This window comes from Epargyreus clarus, unplaced genomic scaffold (genome assembly GCF_041222505.1).
Source record: "Epargyreus clarus isolate Ecla_fem2 unplaced genomic scaffold, WU_Ecla_fem_2.2 ptg000017l, whole genome shotgun sequence".
NCBI classification, from domain to species: domain Eukaryota; kingdom Metazoa; phylum Arthropoda; class Insecta; order Lepidoptera; family Hesperiidae; genus Epargyreus; species Epargyreus clarus.
This window is the reverse complement of record NW_027332225.1, coordinates 10,141,498-10,163,909: the sequence shown is the minus strand read 5'-3', so window position 1 is coordinate 10,163,909 and position 22,412 is coordinate 10,141,498. Positions and strand designations below refer to the sequence as shown.

The 22,412-nt window shown below is 36.8% G+C and overlaps 2 protein-coding genes across 3 annotated transcripts in view; both read left to right on the top strand.

Annotated features, from left to right (window-relative positions):
* Window positions 1-12,355, top strand: part of ash1 (histone-lysine N-methyltransferase ash1) — a 57,680-nt gene extending 45,325 nt beyond the window's left edge. The window contains exons 9-24 of one of the 2 annotated variants that reach the window (XM_073082160.1): window positions 855-993; window positions 1,398-1,563; window positions 2,826-2,982; window positions 3,402-3,502; window positions 3,607-3,957; window positions 4,329-4,635; window positions 5,150-5,376; window positions 5,932-6,031; window positions 6,405-6,562; window positions 7,034-7,291; window positions 7,778-7,947; window positions 8,282-8,384; window positions 8,867-9,034; window positions 9,471-9,602; window positions 10,039-10,264; window positions 11,836-12,355. In XM_073082160.1, the coding sequence (XP_072938261.1) occupies window positions 855-993; window positions 1,398-1,563; window positions 2,826-2,982; window positions 3,402-3,502; window positions 3,607-3,957; window positions 4,329-4,635; window positions 5,150-5,376; window positions 5,932-6,031; window positions 6,405-6,562; window positions 7,034-7,291; window positions 7,778-7,947; window positions 8,282-8,384; window positions 8,867-9,034; window positions 9,471-9,602; window positions 10,039-10,264; window positions 11,836-11,882 (2,810 nt within the window). In that variant the 3' untranslated portion in view covers window positions 11,883-12,355. Of the gene's footprint in view, window positions 1-854; window positions 994-1,397; window positions 1,564-2,825; window positions 2,983-3,401; window positions 3,503-3,606; window positions 3,958-4,328; window positions 4,636-5,149; window positions 5,377-5,931; window positions 6,032-6,404; window positions 6,563-7,033; window positions 7,316-7,777; window positions 7,948-8,281; window positions 8,385-8,866; window positions 9,035-9,470; window positions 9,603-10,038; window positions 10,265-11,835 lie in introns of those variants that run through there. The other variant, XM_073082159.1, reaches the window with a different exon arrangement.
* Window positions 12,356-18,459: 6,104 nt separating this feature from the next.
* The window catches only part of LOC140749050 (synaptic vesicle glycoprotein 2B), a 57,689-nt gene continuing 53,736 nt past the window's right edge, over window positions 18,460-22,412 (top strand). The window contains exon 1 of the mRNA XM_073082066.1: window positions 18,460-18,696. The gene's annotated coding sequence lies outside the window, so the exon portion shown is untranslated. The remainder of the gene's footprint in view (window positions 18,697-22,412) is intronic.

Genomic DNA, 22,412 nt, shown 5'->3' with positions numbered 1-22,412 from the left:
GCATGCTTTTTTTAGTGTTTGAAAGCTAATACGACGTAGAATTACATTAAATAATAAAAATAAAATAAAAAGCCTAGATTATTTTGAGGAAATTCACGATTACTGAAATTTAACCTAAAAAAATTGCTTTCTTCACACTAATCTGACTATTTTTTTCTGGGAAGATAAACTTTTTTGTTATTTTTTTTTCATGGATCAGTACGGCCTATAATTGGCATTCATTGTCATTTTTGTTTGAACATGATAACTCTTTTAGTTCAAAAGTTATAGCGATTTATTTACTTTAGGTGCACAATTCCAAAAAAAAACTTCAAAAGGTCGTAAAACCCAAAAAAAAACTTTTTTATTATTTTTTTAATTTTTTTTGTCGACAAAATGCGGTTTTATTTTACCTGTTTCAATATGTGCACTTTATGGAGATTCACCCTGTATATTGGCAATATTTGTAAATCCTAAAATATTTTTTTACATATACATCTAGTTGTGGATAGTATTTTCACTGATATTCTTATTGTATATCACCGGAACTGTGTTCTGATATAGATATTTTAATTCCTTATTTGATATTTCGCTCACTAAGGTCAGACCAGACAAATACAACCTATTATGTGTGATTGTGATGATAAATTGTGTATTGAATGCGATTAAACCATAGGTTTAGATTAGAAAAACATTGATAGCTATGGAATCCTTTCAGATTTTGCACTAACTTTTTTATCGATATTTCGTTACTTTATTATAGAAACGCAGATATCCATTACGAGTTTGTGACTTAACGATTTTTTTAACAGTATAGATTTCCTCTTTTGGTAGTTAATCGAGTGATGGAATTGATAAATGCGTTTTCATTTCAGATGTATATTACGACGTGAAGCCGTCAGCGGACGAGTGCGAGAGTGTCGCGTGCAACTGCGCGAGCGCATCGGGCTGCAACGAGGATTGTATCAATAGGCTCGTTTTCTCTGAGTGCTCGCCGCAGTTGTGTCCTTGTGGGTGAGTAAATTTCAAAAACTGTACTGTTCTACATGCAACATGCAAAAATACTAATGAATTGTTGAAAGGAAATGGGGAAATAAGTCCCTAAGGAATTAAATTTAAATAAATCTTGCTGATTTAGCAAAAAAGTTTTCATTACTAGCATAAATGAAAAGAAACAAATTATTAATATTTTGTATTATTATTAGTAATTATTTTATAGAATTAAATACAGATAGGTAAAAATACAAGCAAGGCAAATTAAAGAATCAATACAATTTTATAGGAGCAAAATTTGAAAGCCTGCAAAATTAAATTAAAATATTGAAAAAAATTTCACCTAGTATGTTAAATAAGGTCTGTGCTGGATGCCATTGATATGCCTGTATTTTTGTAAGACAGAATATTGCAAATTTTTGCAGAGACAAATGCAAGAATCAGCGTATCCAACGCCACGAATGGGCTTCTGGGCTAGAAAAGTTTATGACTGAGAACAAAGGCTGGGGCGTTCGGACGAAACATGAGATCAAATCTGGTGACTTCATATTGGAATACGTGGGAGAGGTCGTTTCTGATAAGGAGTTTAAGGTAAGGTATCAGGCAATGAAGGTATGAAGCATAGTATATCGGATTTTCTAAATTTTGTTTGTTAGTGTTAGCTGAATGTCATGTTGCAGACGATTAGCTTTATAAGCCGTTAAATCAACAGCCTAATTTCTTTCCATGTAATGTTGGGCTACTTGTTTACGTGTGGTATAAATAATGAATCTATTTAATTTTTACCTACCAAAGATTGAAATTTGACAATTCTCAGTAGGCACTTATTGTCAAATTTGGATATAAATTTTAATAAGCTTCACTGATCAATACAAAATATATGTAGTATTACTGCTCTGTTATGATAACTTACAATAATGTAGCAGCAGCAAACCATACAAGATACATTCGGTAGGTAAAACATTGCATAACTTTCATTTTATGCGTCTAGTGGCATAAAAGACGTTTCGTGAGTTCTGGCCCATTCGGCGTCTACTTATCATACTAGTGGTGCTGGTGCCTGCGGCTTCGCCCGCATTTTAAAGAAATTATGACATACATAAAACGGAAAAATTGTACCTCCATTGGTATGACAGTGGTGCCATCTGTCGAAAATTGGTCTTACCAACTCCCAAGCCCTCGTGGGCTCTTGTACAACAACTTTGCTAAAGATCATCAATTGATCAAATTCTATAACTACTTACGAATTATAAATTAATTAAAAAAAAACCTATTCCCACGGACTAAATTGTGAATCTAAACCATTCTCAAGTCCCCTTGAACACACACAACAAGTTTCATCAAAATCAGTCCAGTCGTTTAGGAGGAGTTCAGTGACATACACACGCACATAAGAAATATACAGGGTTACTGGAAATTCGATACATTCCCTTGGAGGGGGAAAAGTAGAGCTCATTTGCAACAGGTTTTGTCATTAAGTACCCTAGCCGATAGTGATTTGTTTTTGAGATGAATTCAAGTTTTTGTGTTTTTATTTCTACATACCGATTTCAGGCAAAATATAAAATGCTCCTGAGGGAATGTCCTATTTTGATCCTATTTTTGTGCATTATCTTATACCTAACATCGCAACACTTTCTTAAAATGACAATACGCTGTAGTAGTACTCTTAAACTTTACGTTATGGAGGTCAGTTTGCTAGAGTTCAATAAAAAATCCCTTTTTATTTCCACTTCAGAGTGAATTTGCATAAAAAGGATGTATGGAATGTGTCGTACAAATTATTTAAATAATAGCCCTATTTCACTATATATATAAAGATATAATATTTAAAAATGTGTTTTTGTATACAGGAGCGTATGGCGACCCGCTACGCGCGCGACACACACCACTACTGCCTGCACCTGGACGGCGGGCTGGTCATCGACGGCCACCGCATGGGCGGCGACGGCCGCTTCGTCAACCACTCCTGCCGGCCCAACTGCGAGATGCAGAAGTGGACGTCCAACGGTGAGGGTTGCATACACTTTGACTTATATACTTACTTAACCTACATATCTACTCCAAAAACTGTAAACTGTAAATACATCTTTAAACTATTATCTATCACATATTACTGGAAACTTTGCTGACTTGTTTTGTCTATGTGAAAGTTATTGTTGTTATTGTCTGTATTAAATGTTGTGTCTCTAATAGAAAAATAAAGTATAAAATATACACTTTATGTGAGCAGACGAAGTTTTCCATAGGATAAAGTACTAAACGTACATATAAAGGAATGAAGTTATCCACTTCATTCCTTTATATGTACGTACCAATAATTTTTTTTATCACACTTTTATTAACTATTGACCTGTATTTATGTATCTGGGTATAATACCTACTAATCAACCTAAGGTAGATTTTAATTCAAGATAATGTTTTTACAGGTACATTCAGAATGGCGCTATTTGCACTGCGAGATATAGAACCAGGCGAGGAATTGACTTACGACTACAATTTCTCCCTTTTCAATCCAGCAGTTGGTCAAGTAAGTGCAATTTACTGGATCTAAACGCTAACATTGATCTTGAAACTTGAATGATTTTATATTTTATTCGGTATGTCATTTTTAACGTACTTATGTTGTATTAGCCTTGCAAATGCGACTCTGAAGATTGCCGCGGCGTGATCGGTGGTAAATCGCAGCGTATCACGAAACTGCCGGTGAAGACTCAATCGCGAACACCATCTAACGCGTCGAACCAGTCACAAGGCTCCAACGGCAATCAGCCCCGTGTCGGTCGACCGAGGAAGGCGGTTAAGTGCAACAAGAAGTCCGAACAGCCGAGCATCACCGCGTGCGAAGACAAGAACATGACTATACTGAAGTATCAGCAACATCTGAACAAACTGTGGCAGGAGCCGCAAGTGAAGCCGCTCACTGCCAAGGAGAGGAACTTGGTCAAGGAGAGGCATTGCTTCCTGTTCAGGAATTTAGAGAACGTAAGTTAATATTGGTTTACATAAGGATTTTTTTTTAAATTTTAGTATCAAACAATTATGTTTACGTGCAATCAGGTGCATAATATTTTTGCAAACTATTAAATTTTTGCCAACTATTAAATGTAGCAAATAGCATAACTTTCATATAGAGTCTCCGTTCATCTTATAATGATTGTTTCATTCTTATTTCTTGAACATATAAAAAACATATGGTTGTATCTTAAAAATCTTGTCACATGTCACTTAAAAGTTAACAACAACTTTGTTAACAAACAACGATGTCACGAGTGCGTTGTTTTGTTTGCAATATTTGACATTTTTAATACTATAGCTACAAACAGCTAATATAATGTTTCGTATGTAAATGCCAGGTGCGGCGAACAAGAGAACGTTTAAACATCCCCCTGTCGCCGCCGTCGCCGCCCTCCGCGCCCGCCCCGCCCTCAGCGCCTGCCCTACAACCCCCGCCCGCCCCCGCCACTATAAACGTCAATCCTTTGGCATTACCCGACACCATGAACCCGGAAGTGTTCCTCAAGAGGCTGCAGGCCATCCGAGCGTCCAAGGAGGAGGGTTCGAAGGAACTCCTCAAGCTAGAAGACGATCCCACTCAAACAATAAAGGAACGCTTGGCGAAGGTGTTCAAGGCGGTTTATAACGTCGTTGTTGCGGTTAAAGGTGAGAAATATGCGCATTTTTTCTGATTTTAAATATAAAAAAGATAATTTTAAAATAAATACGTTAAGTTTGTCTTTTCTGACACTCCGTGTTAAGTATTCTAAATGACAGTACTGATTTTTTTAAACATCTTGTTATGTGCTCTGAGTTAAGACTATATGTTATCAATTGATGTTTGGTAAAAACTATAAATTTCATTATTGGAAATATATGCTTCTGTTTTTTAAATATTGTAATTTTCTGTTTGGTGATATACAGCTTATTTCTTAATTAAAAAGTAGTTTAGTATTAATTTTAAAAATCTCAGCATAAATTAATGCATAGTAATAGATGGTAACTTATATTTCTATGGCAATATTGCTCCAGGCGAATGGATCGGAATAGAACTATGAAAAAGCAAACGTAAACTGCGACATTTTACCATATTTGTTTAAAACTTAAAGCTTATTGTTTCTTCTATGCATATACATATTTAAAAAAATCTAAGTATTTTCTTCTATGTCTAATCGTACAGATGACGAGGACAACCTAGTAAGCACGCCGCTACTCAAGCTCAAGGCGGACCGCAACAAGGAGTCGTCTTGTCCCTCCGACCTGACCGCTCTCGAGGCGAACATCGACGCGGGCCGCTACGACAGCGTGGCGTTATTCGACACAGACTTTAATGCCCTATTCTCGAATATTATCAGGGAGCACGGACGGTTGTCCAACTTGGGGATCGCTGCTGTGCAACTGAAGAAGGTGAGAAAATTATGGAATTGATTTTTGAGATGAATACGGGAATATATGGTATTGGTTGAGGTGAATGCAATGATACAAAAGTAAAAAGACAAACTCACGTATCAATAGGATTTAGCCCAAAAAGAATGAGAAAGAATACATAGAACAGTTGTATAGTCTTCTCGAAGTTTAGTTTTCTGTAAATTTATTTTTTGTCCCTTGCGTCACTTTTTGTATGTAAAGAATAGTACATTACAATACGAGGACGAAAATTTTTTTTCTGACAAGTGTGAGTTTGCAGGCCGAGCCGCAGGCGAGGACTGCAATCACACGAGTCAGAAAAACATTTTTCGTCCGCGTGTTGTATAAAATTTTATATTACGGGGTCGGAAATGGGGGTTTTGCGCACGCGAAGCGTGCGTAAAACGTCAATTTACGCACGCCGTGATATAAATATTTTTAAGGCAGATTTTTTAAAAGTAGCGATTCTAATCCTTGAAATAATGGATTGATCAATATTTGATTTATTATGTTGACGTGATGTCCCATTTAGATAAATATAAAAAATATTTCTAGGCGTATAATGCTGCGAAGGCGGATGTTGTGGATTTGCTCACCAAAATCCTAGGCTCTAACGAGTCATTACCGCCTGGGTTCGTGCAAAAAGTTAAGGCCGGTAAGTAACTCTTGTTTTTATTGAATATTAGTTTATAACCGTATGAGATTTGAAAAAAATATTTTTTTTTTTATTGAGATTGCGATTTTGATTAAGTACTCTTAAGGCGGCTTTTCTGTTCGGCGTGTTTAGGTTTATACGCACGCGTGATTTAACTCTGTGCAATCGCTTTATGAGTCCTGTGCGTATGAAACGATAGGATGTATGCAGGAATATGCCTTAAACGTGCGCGACAGATTGCCTTTATGTACTGGTTTATATGTAGTAAAACCACCATGTAATCTAAGATTAATATAATTATTTCTTTCAAAAGACATTTTTTCACTTTAGGTCCAATTAAAATTTATGGTTGTATTATTATTGTTTGTAACAGAGGAGGTGATAATGTGCATATGCGGGTTGCACGTGGAGGAAGGGTTGATGGTGCAGTGCGGCGCGGCGCGCTGCGGCGTGTGGCAGCACGCGCGCTGCATGCGCGTCGCGGACACCGCCGATAACCACTACTGCCACCACTGCGCCGCCGACGCCACGGTACTGACACACACACATGCGCGCGCACCCACATACACGAGTACAGATAAATACGTACAGACGTACACAGGCAGCCAAGCGCGCGCGCGCACATGCACACACACATACGCGCACACGCACACACGCACACGGAGCGTATCTCCTACACATGACATGATAAGAGACGAGTAGACACAAACGTGCGCACGAGCGTAGGCGTGCACATATGAACGTATATTTTACGTACACACATACATAAACACACATACCAGACATACATTTACCTAACAATTGTACTATCGGTCATGGTTAAGCGCCAATGGCATCACTGTATTCCACCTTGTAAGTGCACATTGTCATACTGGTGTTCTAGTTGACGATTTTTTACGATGGTACACTATAGTGTACACCTGATCGGTATCGATTAGTTGTGATTTTTATATCATAATGGATTTAGTTCATGCTTATGATATTTATTTGGTTGATAAACAGGTTGATCGCGAAATACCCTTAGACGACTACACGGAAGAAGGCCACCAGTTCTACCTATCGCTAATGCGCGGAGACTTACAAGTGCGTCAGGGTGACACAGTGTACGTGTTGCGCGACATACCCATCGACGACAAAAATCCCGACGTCAGCCAGAAGAATGGCGATAAAGCTGAGTCGCCGAAGACCAAGCGGGTTGATAGGAAGAAACTCAAGAATATCAAGGGGAAAGAGAAAGAAGACACGGCGACGCAGAATAAGGTTAGATGATGACAAATTAATGAATAAAAATTAAAAGGTGATAAAACCATTATGTTTCGACCAGGGAGGACCGAACTGGGAGGATTTCTACTGCAAAATAGTTCACGTATTGCGGTGGCAGGGTATGGATGTCGGTTGGCTTAAATATTGCCTTAGTATATATTATTTTTTATTTATTTTAGTCTTTAGGACTTTCAACGCATCCGTGTTCGTCTTCAGATAGAGCCTCTGTTCTATTTAGGGTTGGTTACAAGTTTCCATATATGGTAGCAACTACTTCTTATTAAGTGGATTGCATCTTCGTATGCTACTTCAAAATTGGAAGAAACTCTTTAGGTTTCATTTAATATTAATTGAAATGAACATAACTCATACATACTAATCTCAGTATAATCCAAATAAATTAAAAACAGGGAAAAAAACCCTGATAAGTACTAAATGTATGTTGATAGTTTTTACATTTTTTTAATTATGTTATGTTTACAGGAGGGTGAGGTGCGAAAACACACTTACCAGACTATCGGAGAGATACCGGTTTCCGAGTTGGACATATTCCGTGTGGAGCGTCTGTGGAAACACAAGGACACGCAGGAGAGATACGTGTACGGACACCACTACTTACGACCTCACGAGACTTTCCACGAGCCCACTAGGAAGTGAGTAATATGTGTACTGTTAATGTGTATGAATATTGTATTGGTAATTAAGTTATATGGAGTTTTCTTTAGTGTGATTTTTAGATGAATAGTATCATGTATGCCTGGTGAAAAAAATTATGTTAAAAACAACTAACATTCCACATTTTCATAAATGTTTAATTGTTTTATTTCTTGTGATAGTGATAGCATAACAGCAAAACAAATAGACTTTCGTCCAATATATATTATTCATTTTTGAATTAAATTTATTGATCTTGAGTAAAATTATTCTACTTCAGAGCAGCTGGAAGTCTAAAAAAGTATTTTCATGCTACAATGTATTTTGTTTCAGATTCTTCCCGAATGAAGTGATGAGAGTACCGCTGTACGAAGCAGTGCCCATCGAACTAGTTATGTCACAATGTTGGGTCATGGACCTCAATACTTACTGCAAGGTATGTACTTCTTTATACTGGTCATTAAAATAATTTCGGGTGTAATGTAGGTGTTGAAATGTATATTGGCGATGGTGAACTCTTTTTAACAGTACCATTGATACCGTGTCTGTTTGCTTAGTTATCACTGTTACAGTGAGGTAACAAGGGAATCATTTCAGAAGAGACTTGTATTTATTTCTCGTCCTAAATAAATAAAAACGTTGTTATTTTTTTTCATGATTTTCTATTTAAATTCATTATTAATGAGCGATTAGAGCCGTATAGCAAAATAAGTGAATCTTGTTAAAAAGAAATGCCGCGCTTGATAAGATACTTCATCAGCGCTATGGTGTCCTATCATGGTCGTGTTTGTACGCATTCCTATAGCAATTTTTACATAGTTTTTAATTGTTCATTGATGTTTTGTTTAAACACCTGAGAGAATGAATCATTATGAGCTTGAATATAATTAGTTTAATTGCTATACTTCGTATGTGCAGGGTCGTCCCGTGGGCGCGACGGAGCAGCACGTGTACATCTGCGAGCTGCGCGTGGACCGCACGGCGCGGCTGTTCACGCGCGTGTCGCGCCCCAAGTACCCCATCTGCACCAAGCCCTACGCCTTCCACCACTTCCCCGCACGGCTCAAGATCACCAGGACTTATGCGGTATGTAATCAGAATCTCACTCTACAAGCACTCCACTGCGATCACGCAATCCCCACCCTTGTAGAGTGGGGTAGGTTGATCGGAGATTGTCCCTGTAGTCTCGGAACTAGAATAGGGCTACGGTATCCCCTGCCTGTCGTATGAGGCAACTAAAAGGGGGCTTCTGGGGTTGCGGGCAACAAGAGTAGGAGCTCGAACCGTCCAACAAGTACCCCGGGAAGGACGACGGTGTGTGTGGCCCCATACCGTTGTAAACACTAGGTGTGTGGGAGGAGCGTAAACTGCTCCCCCAGGGAAGAGGCCGATTGAGGCATCGCGCTTGGAGGACTTGTTCAAAAAACACTAGGACTTGTTCAAAAAATTTAATGAACATTCATAATATCTTAGTAATCCTCTACTTGTGTTAATCTCATCATTTATCTCATATATTGTACAGCCGCATGAGGTGCTACCAGAATACCTTAAAGGCAGAGCTGGCAAGAACTTCGCTCCGCCAGACAAGACAGTAAAGAATACTCCCGATACTAAGAAGAAGCCAGTTGCTGTGGCGGTACCCACCAATACAAAGGTAATACAAAATGTCTCAGCATATTAGTATAAGAAAGAAAAGAAGAGATTAAAGAAAAACATTTGTTTTATTTATGATTTGTAGGTGTCATATTTTTTCTGTTAAACATTAAAGTTTACGTACATTAGTTCACGTCATTCGTACCTATTATTTATTTTATGCATAAAACTGGAAGAGAACCGGTATCTACTATCTTCTCATAACAAGGGTTGGTGAAAAATAGGTGTATTTATCATAAAAAAATACTTAAGATTTGGTCTGAAGGTTATAATGGAGAAAATATTGTTTCTGGAAAGGCTAAACGTTTAACACGCAAAGGGGCTTCTTAGCGTGTTAGACTTTCATATGACATTCATTATAGCTAAGTTCATAGAAAATACATAATGTATTATATATAAGTCTTTAAGGTAATTGTGCATATTAAATGTATTCACAGAATCTATCGCCGTCGGCGCGTCGTGAACAGCAAAAGGAGCGCGTGAACAAGATCGCGCGGCGGCTGCTATCGCTAGGTGGTAACCGCGCGCCGCTCGACGCCTCGTACCTCCTGGCGCGGACGACCGCGCGCGCCACGTCCCGCCCCGCACCGAATGCCGCACGTCCCGCCGCGGCCGCTATACGTCCTCCCCCGGCCGCTGTGCGTGCCGCTCTGCCCGCTGCAGGTACGGATGATGTTACTTATAGTCCGATCCATTAGCTCGGCCAGTCGTGCGCGCTACGTCCCGCCCCGCACCGAATGTCACACGTCCCGCTGCGGTCGCTGTATGTGCCGTACCGCCCGCTGCAGGTAGGAATTATATAATTTCGGTGTTGATGTCTACATTAAGTCTGTTATTAATAAAAAAATATTCAATATTTTGCTTTAGGGGTAGTTCGAAAACATCTGACATAATTTGGTCACTAAACCATGTTCCTGTTATAGTCCGCGCCAAACTGCTAGTTCGCTCTGAATATAGAAACGAGTCGCGTCGAATAGCAAATTGTAGATATAGCGGAACGAAGACAGCGCGGGGGCCCCTCCAGGCACCTGTCCGCTACCAGTTCTCGCCCACGGGTACATAGTACTACATAGCTGCGTTAGTGTGCCCTTATTGTTGCTACAGCATAGATGCTTGTAGTTGTATTTGACCACATTGGCTCTCTGACTACATCTGCGCGCAACAACTTCAGAGCAGACTAAAAGTTTGGCGGGGAGTTTACTTACTCGTCTCATTGTATAGTTCGCGAGGTCTAGGCTGACCTCATAGATTAGTAAGGATACTTCGCCGCCTTGAAATTGAATGAAGCCACAAATGGCTTATTATCGTAAGTTCTTTTTTTGAATTATTGACAAATAAAAACATTTTTAGAGAAAATTTACGAATAAATAACTAATACTGCGTAATTTACATGAATTTACATAATAAATAAATAATTATTTCAAATATTTTAGGGAAATTTTAGCACGGAGACGTGGCAAAACTTTTTTACGCAACTATTTCAATTCTCAAAACTAAGTACATTTTCTTGTTAGGAGTGAGTAATCTTTACTAATCTATGGCTGACCTTTGCATTAGTGTGAGTGAATACAAAAGTAGAGTCAGATAAAAAACTTTCAAAAATAAATTTTATCATTTTTAGTTAGGTACATAAGTTGAAGAGGTATTCTTGTTTAAAAAAATATAGTAAATAGAATGTTTCTACAATATGCAATGAAATTAATTAAATAAACTTTGTAGTATTTAAACCTAACATTTTGTAACATCGTACATTTTTTTAATAAGAACTTATCGTGAAATTTCACGCGAAAGTCTGGATAGAATGAGAGCTAAGTCTGTGATTTGAAAATTGTTCAATGCAGAAAAATGGTGGATTTAACTACTACTAAGTTTATTTTTTTATTTTAAGTTTTCACATTTTTTATAAGTTTCAATTTCATGAATTGTACTAAGTATTAACATGTCATTTTTAGTTAATTAAAAAATATTTGTGTTATTTTAAATTACATTTCAACAAAAAATAAACATTTTTGACATTTTAAATTATTCGCCATTTTAATAAAAAATCAAACATAAAAACAAAATATAAAAAATTAAACAATTCTGCTATCAGTACAAAAGTGAGGAAGAAGCACGATCGCCAAAAAGCAGTATAAACCGGTTTAAATCCATGTGCACTCACACAAATGCAATGCTCAGCTTAGACCTCGCGGACTAAATCAATGTCAGTGTCTAACCTCATGGTATGGTTGCAGCGGGCGCGGCGCGCGCGCAGCGGCGGCCGCGGCCGCGCGCCTCCTGACCCCAGCGCGCGTGCGCCACCTGTCTGCTGGCCCGCTAGCCGCCGCCGCCGCCGCGAGGCCACCGCGCCCTCTACCGGCGCCTTTGTAACTACTCGAAAGGGCATCTAACTTTACGTATCTTAGCGCCCTCTACCGGCGCCCGTGGTAACGCTACTTGAAAGGACGTCGAACTTTGTTGCCGTATCTATGTAAGGTCTGACATTTTGAAAAAAATATATTAAATAATCGGGCCAGTGATAAAACGTGTACTAATCGGTAGGCTTGGATTCATTATTCATAATCGATCGTAGCCGATTTCTTCCTAAAGTTAAAAAGTTTAACAACATTTCTACACAACAATTGTCAAATTTTAAACTTTAAAAAATTAATATTGGTTAAGTTTAATTGTTTAATATCGAAACCCAGCAATTATACCATGTTTCATCGCTGACCACCAAAATATGTTATTTTTTTCAAAATGGCGGGCTTTTATGTATGTATGTAAGTATGTCGATCACATACAAAAATGTAAGATGTCCTTTCAAGTCTATCGTGATGTGTTATTTTGTCGAACGCGAGCTCGACGCAGTGTAAAAACTATAACATAGTTTAGTAATTATAATGAGTATATTTTCCGCGTCTCTATTAGCCGAAATCAAGTAAATGTACGGTTTCTAAACTACACAAGATCTTTGTGATTACATAAATCATTGTAATATCTGATGAAAATAAATTAAAATGTAGCGGTCTTTAGCATTTGCCGCAACTAATACTGTCAATAAATATTGGAACAAGTAAATTTTGTATAGTGCCAATATACAGGAATTGATTATTGTTATTTTTAGGTGAAGTGGGAACAGTGAATAATATAAAACAAATGTATAAGTCCCGCGAACATCAACACACCATTTGCCTTAGAAGTTCTGCTCGGCCTACCTGGGTAGTATTCCCCACGCCGTGGAACCTTCCAACTAATCACTGTCAGTGAAAATAATTCATCGAGTTTCTGTTTGACTTCTGAAACCCCGTCATCCCGATTTTCCGATCATTCCGTCAAAGGATTTTCAGCTATCTAGACGCCACAACTGTTGAAGGATGCGCCAATGTCAATCGCGATCCATGATCTATGATCAGTCTTTCAATCTGTTGATTCACTGGACTAGTGGGCCTAGGATCAAGCGCCTCGCAAATCATTCATCCGTGACTTCTAGGGTGCGGTAAAATATCAGAAATACGCCTTTTTTCACCGAACTTCGGACTTCAAAGATTGCTTATAAGGACTGTCTTCATATAAGGAGAAAAATAAGTTTTACTCCTTATATGAACACCTTCAGCTAGGTCAAGCAAAGTCAAAAGAAAATCCTGGATCCGCCACTACTCTATATCTCACTCCAAGAACACTTTCCCTGAAAACATCATGCCGTAGCTTCCAACATACAATATGAAAATGAGACCGATTACATTTAGATTATACCCATATACACATGATCTAGAATGAGTACTGCAATTGATTGCAAAATGTATAGGATGGATTTTGAAATACATACATTCCTTAGGATTTGTTGGACAATAAAGATTGTCGGCCCGACGGCCAGACGTATGAAGGAATCGATCATGGTAATGAATCTCGCGCAGGTTTTGTACATATTTTTAATATCATACAATATGGTAAATTTAATATTTTTGTATAAAGTAAAGTATTAAGTATATTATTTACTTTCTTTTGTATTATAAACTTATTATATGTTGCTTTCGCTCATACATTTGTGACCATTTTTTAATTTATTAAATAAGTTATAGGTCGAAATCTTTAATCTATTTTTTGTCTTATACGATAGAAATCTCAAGTAATTTTTTAGATTTTTCGTACTTACGCTGGTTATATGACAGCGAAGTATCGTTTAAGTTATAGTTATATTTTTTATATAGGTTAAATATTGTTATATTATAACAATAAAATAAAAATGTTAGAATAATTAATTACTATATAACGACCACTGGTGCGAACTGATGTTGAGTGTTGAAAAGATTTAATAAAGGTTAGAGCGGTCAAGTTGTTTGGAGGTTGTTAATATAATAATAATAATTATTGCTTTAGTTATAACTATCTTCCGATATAGTTAGTTATTTCATCTGGTCAGTGAAACACAACTACAGTGAGTAGAATGAATGCACTGCGATCATGCCTTATATCATGTACTAAAATCTCTCTATATTTTTTATGTGTTTAGCGCGTGTAAGTTGTAAATATTAAACGGTAAGGAGGTTGATTGTTTTATTTAAAATAAAAATAATAATATATTGGTTAACGTTGGGTTGAAGCAGCCGTAATGTTTCTCTGCTATCTCTATATGCACGCAGGCGGTGCCGCCTACCCTTCGGTATTGTGATCACGGAGAACAAATTGTTTTTGTTTCTAATTTATTTGTACAATACTGTTAGTTTTTGACTATTTCTTAATCAGTTTGGTATAAAGTCCTTATTTAACACTTATATTATAAGTTTTTTTTTATACTTTTGCTATTATGCTTTTACAAGTGTAATGCTATTTAAAAGGAAATGCGTTGGCATGGAGATGAAATAGATTAAGAATATTGATCCCAAAATCTAGTACAAAAGTCCACCGAAATGCCGCTCGTCAAATCTTTATACTCTACGATTATGATTGTTTGTTTAAATTAATTAATTATTAACCGAAAAGGCATCTACAGAGTGACAGATTTTGTTACGTCGAAGTAGTAAGGTATTAGACAATTCATAGGTAATATTGTTGAATGTTGTAAAGTATAATAAATCAAGAGATTTAAGTATTTTATCCTCACTGTTCGATTTATTATACGTTTTGTATGCTTGCACAAACTGTATGCACATTAAATATATTTAGCTAGCCAAGTAATTACACAGACGTACACTTTCCACCTGATGCAACCGTTTTCCTCTGTAACTCCACTCGTACTTGTACTTAATAAAAGTAATAGATTCCAATAGTCAATAAAGTAATATTCTTAGATATAGATAATTCCAGCTTTTGTGTGATTATAATGTTTGATGTTGATTAATATTTATTATCCGAAACATATTGTATGAATGATAAAAATTTTGGGATCAAAATTACATTTTGCGTTTTTGGGAATTGGCGTTCAAAAATATGAAGATCATTTCATTTACTTGAATCTTTACTGTTGTACCAATAAATAAGATTTTTGATTAGTTAATTAAATATATACGTAGATAATATAATAGTTAAAAATGTTAAATCCACAGATGTTAAAGAAAATAGTGCTTCACAAAGTAATGTATTAATAAATGAACTAATTTATATAGCATGGAACAATGCAGAGGTTCAGGTAAATGAAAATTTAAACTATTTTTTGGAGAATCTGTTGATGATTTAATAATATTGAGCAGCTTTACTATTTGTATTTAGAAATTTTGTTTAAGATGCCATTTGTTGTAACTCATGTTTTAATATTAAATTAAAATGAAATTTAATTCTTGTTTTATTTGCAAAATAAATGAAACGTGATGTCCCCGTCGATTATCTTTTTGGGCACTCCTCTGTACTGACGTAAATGCTAGGAGATCACGTCTGGAGATCACGTGGAAATAAGGAGCTTGAGTATATTACATACACAATACGGTTAGAAAACTTCGATAGCGTGATTCAGAAATGCTAGTCGGGCCATCTATTGTAGAGTGACTGAAAGTCGTCACAGTTGTTTTAGTTGTACTACACATGTACTATTAAAAGTATGTATGATTTTAAAGTAAGGTACAGTTGTAACTTGAAAGGAGCATGTTAAGAGGCGTGGACGCAGTGCGCCCACGAACTAAGCATGTACCCACTCGCATCTGTTTCCAGCATGCTCGCGGCGAACATACCTCAGTGTGTCGAGTACACCGAAAAGAAAAAAGGTCGTGACGACCAAATATTAGCGAAATACATTGTTGATATCTGAAAAAACCGACAAAAAACCAAGCATTTCAAAGCGTGCGCTGCCAGCGCACGCTTTGAAATGCTTGGTTCGTGCGCGCGAGGCGTCTACACTATGAGAATTCTGTTGCATTGTCTGACACATTACGACAATGTGGACGGTAAATTCGTTCACTGTGTGTTACATTGCATGTTACGTTACAGCAGTCTGTACCCACCTTAAGACAAGCTATAAATTTCGTATTTATTTTTTTAGGTCATCCTTATCTCTCTTTAATTTAGTCATCATTTATACATTCTAAAGAATTGCACATCAATTTATTAAGTCCGGCTCGAAGGACCATAACTTAAATTTGGCCTACTAGCCATAGTTAAAGCACGCAAAACGAATTAACTAAATACTGGTATTTAGTAGATTTCAACGAAATAGACAAGTACCGATTATTTTTTACCTGACGGCACAGATTTAAAACAATAGTATTCCTAACTTGGTCATATTTCTTTGTAGGTAGACGAAAATTTGTAATATTTCAACATTCGTTTATTCTAGACGTATAAATTAGCTGTAAAGAAACAAAAGAATATGATGGTAATTAACTAAGGAGCAAATATTTTTATTGTGATTCACTTTTATGCTTTAATATTCCTAAATCAACTCTGAGAAGAAGCAATTTATGCGCACCGATGTTCGAATAGATTGAATGAAAATAATAACACAAACATTTCACTTGCGTGGTACCTAACGAGCTACCTATAAATGTTGTCAGTGGGTCGCAAAAGTTGTTTGGTCTAGATATATTTTGACATGACAAAGCAACGGTACACGTCGGTCGGTTGGCCGTCGATCAATAATCTGGATTAACATTGACCTTAAATATCAATTTAAGTTTACGATTTCTCCTGGGCGGCGTCGTCTGGCCCCGGCGGTGCGCTTGGGGTCACCCGCAATGAGAAGATTGCTCGGCGTCCGCCCGCATACGCCAGCCAGCGCACGCACTACCATGCTCCACTTACACCTAGACTTAGAAGTAAACAGTTTTGCGATGCGTCGTAACGCATGATGGCATTGACGTATTAGGGTACAAAGCTTCCTGAATCTGTTTGACTGGATAGTGTAACTACTTCAGGTTACACAAACTTGCTTCCAAAATATTCTTGTAAGTAACCAGTAAATACAGCATTTCTATAATAGTATCTAAACAGAAAATATAAGAATTTATTCACAGTATCAATATTGCGTAACTACTTAGCAGGTTAAAAATATTCTTCTTGTAAGTGACCAGAAAATACAGCATTTCTATAACAGTACCTAAAACAGAAAATATAAGAATTTATTCATAGTATCAATATTGCTTATCGTGTTTAAACGCAATTCTTAATACAACACGAATACGAAGATATTGTATTTAATAAAATTACCTAATTACCATTAACTTACCATTAAATTTTTTGATTGATCGATGTTACAAGTTAAACTCTCCTTGAACGAGATATAAGTAAGGATATAGGGTTAATTAATTTAATTAACTGCTGACATTAAAACAGAAGTACTTCGATCCAATTAAAAAGTGCTTCAAAGATTACAGATGTAGGTAGGTATAATAATACATATTTTCATGTTCTTACTAGCAAATTAGCATGAAAAAGTTTAACCATTCGTAAATCATAACATTTTTCGACCACTGGGGTCAATAATCTCGAATAAGTACACTAAAGTAAAATCCATGAAAAATGTTATGTACTCGAATAAGTACCTATTGGATAATATATATAATTATTTAAATACACTCGGTAAACAGGCTATTATTAATAATTAATATCATAACTACGTTGATCTGGTCACAGACGCTGTTATAAAAAGCAAAAAATGTGCGTGTCGTGAATCAGAGAAGTAATTGTGTATATTGTGTGTGAACGGAAGTATGTGATTGCCCGCAAATAATGCGTCGCCGCGTCAAGTTTCCTTACTTACGATCATGTACTGGTACTTTATGACTGTACGTTGCATACCCGCCATACTTGACATTAAAAGATAATATTGTTAAGAAAATACCAAGCTAAGTTGGCTTAGTTACGAAATATTATACTTAGGTACATGAATTTACCTGAAAGTACCAAATTAGATCTATACAGACAGAATTTGTTATTACAAAAATTAAATATAATTCGTGTTCAGGTACCTACAGACACACTCTTAAAGACAATTTAAGCTATTATTATTAATATTCAAACTTTGAGAAATTAGTCTTAAACCTATATACCTACCTACCTAGTTATTTTTTGTTGGCTACGTGGAGACTACGTAGCCAAGAAAACGTATTTCTTTAAAGTATGTAGGACAGTTAACATATTGCTACGTTTAGAAATAAGTATATTAATATATAATATGTGATTATTTAAATGTGTACATAGGTATACAATAGATTTTGACTAAAATATGATTGGTATGTAAACCCTTTTAATATATGTAACAAATACACCCATCGCCTATAACTGAATAAATTAATTTCAGCATAATCCGTACACATTTCGGCATTACAGACATCGTAAGTATGTCAGCATCATGAATCATAGCGAGTGCTGTCAATTTCGTCGGATGATGTAGTTTGTTGAATGGTCAGCAGGACGTAATCCCGCGCTATTTGTCAGCATCTACGCAGCGCACTGCCCTGCACCACCAGTGTTCGAAAGGATCGCGCGACGCACGTTCACCGAAAACGCTAATACAGTTTACTTATAAGCTAACAAAACTGCACTCAACTTAGCTTTGCTTGAATTGTGCCCGAAAATATTGTGTACGAACATTTCTCCGAGGTATGAGAAAGCCTTCGCAACGCTTTCAAGAATACAGCAGAAGCGACTGCACTCACCACTCGCGCTGGACAAATAATTATGCACTCGTAAGTTCAACCTTAAAGTAAGTTTTGATAAGCTATCAATGTTTCGTGTTAGTAGACGCTAATAAAACATTTTAATCTAACACGCGTCGAAGTACCTGCATTGCAAACATAATATTATGTTTTTGAAATACGTGGAAAAAGAGCGAAATATGAATAACCTACAGATAAAGTAATGCATAATCACCACAGACACATTAGAATGCGATATTTGGATGTAAACAAAACATCGTAGGGAAAAATTATGAGTCCTAGTAAAAGTCGCGATTGTGTTACACAAAGCTAATAATTGTTCTTAGATGAAAGGGATATTTATAAAATGTAGGTAACGGTGAAACTAATATTGGTTTAAACTGCTTTTTTTAAAAAAAATGTATTTATAAAGAATGAATATGTTTACATAGCTACTCTATAATCCTTTAGATTTCTTTCGTCTTTTTCAGTGAAGGCATATTATGTGTAAATAACCTATTAGAAATATTCATAATGGTATTTAACATGTTTTCTATCTAATAAAATTTTACGTATCTATATGTACCTAACACTTAAAAATTCTATTTGAAGTAAATTCGGGTAGGCTTATGATAAAGGTTTTATGATATTTTCCTAACGGTTTTCTTCTGTATACATCTAGTAATTCTAAAAACATTCATATCACTTTCATCGAAAATGTATTTAACAGATAGAAACAGCGTCTAATATCATTTTTTCATCATAGTCATGTTACGGCGATTGCTGGACAATAACACGTAGACTCGGACAGACGTAACAATATTTCATTTAAATCGTTAGATAATTCGAACATCCTGCGTATCGCAATTGCATTTTACTACTGGCATCTACTCCGCATGTCAGGTAGCCAGTACCTCTAAAAGTTACGTGTAATTGGGCCAACGACAACAGGCCCTAATTGGAAAACAAAGGCAGTTACGGCACATAAGAATAATGGTGACGTACGACGGAAGATTCAATTTATTAGATCGGAATTGTAGGGACCTGCGATTATGGTTATAAAGCTTGGAAAGAAAAGAAGAAGAAGCACGGATGTAAATTAAGATTTCGAGGCCAGTAGTTGTTGTGTAACGGTTGTGTTTTGTTTTGCATAGACTGGTTGTTGCTCTGTGGCATTACCTACCCCATTGCCCTTGTTTGATAGATCTGAGAAATTGGCGTGTTCTACGGCATCTATGAAGTTAATTCCTGAGACAGCAGCGCTGTCATCGACTTCAGATAAGACTCCTGTTGTTATGCAGTCACTATCATTAACGGTAGTAATGATTTATTTAACATGATAATAATTTCTTATTCATTTTATTACGAACTTGAAATTGTATATGAGACCTTATGAGTATAATTATGTTTAATACCATTTCATTAAGTCCAAAAGCTAACAGCACAACTGTATTGAAGTAGTGATAGCCTGATGGTTGAAACCGGGGCTATCAGTCGGGGGTCAGAGGGTTGATTTCAGGGACACACTTTTGATTTTTCCGACTTATAAATTGCTTGCGTTTTACAAATTAATCAACACTTTCTATAACGGTGAAGAAAAGGAAGGAAAACATCGCAAAAAAATTAAAAAATAAACTTATTTTTTAAAACTGCGTAAAGTCCACCAATTCGCACATAGTCAAAGCTGTAGGTAGGTAGTCTGTACCTACAGCGCAGTATATATGTGTGTGTTGTAGGTGCGGTAGCCCCTCTCTCTGAGATGATGAAGCCCATGTCCAGTAATGCGACAATAATTCGAAACCCTTTTTATGCCAATGACGTGACCGCAATCAAACTCTGGAATCCCGCTAAGTTGTTTACTAGTATCGTTTGCGTGACACCACATTGCTGGGCGGACGCGCTGATGCCCGAAAAGTGTCGCACGCCACCGACCGGAACACTTCATACTGTCGTTATTGATAAATTGCCACTACGTCAATTTTCTGCTTTACCTCTCGCGTCGAGTGCATTCCCTATTACCGACACCAGCATCTCGTTAACAATGTTACATCGTTTGAGGTAGGGTGAGCATTGTTCGGTGGTGTGACTGTAGGTCATACTGTACTGTAAGTATTATGTAAACATAATGTTTTCTTTTTTTTTATAAAATAAGAGTAGCAGACGGGCATGCAGTCCACCTGATGGTAAGTGGCTACTGCCGCCCATTGACATCTGTAATCAACCCAGATAGGATTAGATATTCCTACACAGATGCGCCGCTACCCCTGAGGACTAAGCTGAAACGCCTCGGAAAAGTCTGTCTCCCTTACCACACCCTTCAAAACGGAACACAGCAGCGCCTAACACTGCTGTTATTAGGTAGAAATAGGTGTGGCGGTGGTGCCGCCGGAGTCGAACCATAAAGGGTTCTACCACTTTCAATGTGATCATTTTTGATCTCAGTCTCCCTTTTTAGTGAAAGTAAGCAAAGATTTTCGCCTTCCTTAAGAATACATAAACAAGCTAATTAGAGCCTACTTAGTTAAAAAAATTAATTAACAAATTGCTTACCTTATTACCATCCAAAGCTCTCGGTACTCATGTCATGAAAAAGCGAATCAATCATCCTCTTTAGTGTGTAAGTTGGAATAACTTGAATGATCCGTTAATGACTTAATAATTTAAGGAACACCTACTTGTGAGTTGTGATCCGTATTAAAGAAAGTTAGGTGGAAAACAATGAAAAGAAACCAGCATATATGTAGCTAGAGGCCAGCTTGGTTGATTAGTGTAGACTTGGGATCGACATTTAATTTTAAACGGTACCTATGCATACAATGCAAATATTTTGCAGCCTAGAAAAAATATCCCTACGCAAATTTGTTAATATAAGAATGTGTAACGTAATAAGCGCTTTCTGTCTAATGACCTTTTATTTGAGTTGCGCGCAATGATATGTAAAATCTCTATCAATGGTCGCGCGTAAAAAACTAACTTGCAGAGCGGTACCTATTACTCGTAGATGAATTTTGGCAATCATATTATTAATGTTTCATATTATGCAGATTTTACTATAGAATTAAATTAATATTTACAAATTGGCAACAAAGTACCTACCTAGACTATATAATTTTTAAGCAATCTTCTGTCATTTTCCGGCATTGGTCTGGGTAGAAACGATAAAAAGACCTGCTACTAGCAGTGCAACGATAATGGATAATGGATTCATAATATTATTAAATATGATGAAGAAAGATAGACGGAACAAACAATCTTATACATTGTATCAACTCATAAGCACTTGCGACCGTGAAAATACAGCGCTGACAGTGCAAATAGTTTTTCCGTGCGGAAGTATTTACAATGTTTATCATGAGCGTTTACAAGAGCGAGAGGGTTAGGGGTTCGAACCCTCGCCTCCCCCTATGGTAGACCAGAAAAGCAAATATCCCCCGGAAGTCACCAGACTCGCGTCTCACGTCGCCGCATATACGTGATTTAGTTATAAGTATATATTAGTATGTATGTTAGTCTGTAAGGTATATGTAATATGGACCTTGTTGTTTGAAATAAATAAATAAAAAAATCTTCAAACTGGCAACAAAATTATTTGGTGAAATTTTTCAGAGATTATTCATTCCGATCCCCACGAAAGGAAAATTTTGTGAAAAAATACGAGACATTAGGTGACCTTCTTCGATCCGCGTGGCGGCTCGGTTACCATACCGGTATGACACGCAGAGCGTTCCGAGTTCGATCCCCGGCCAGATGCATATCTAATTGATGAA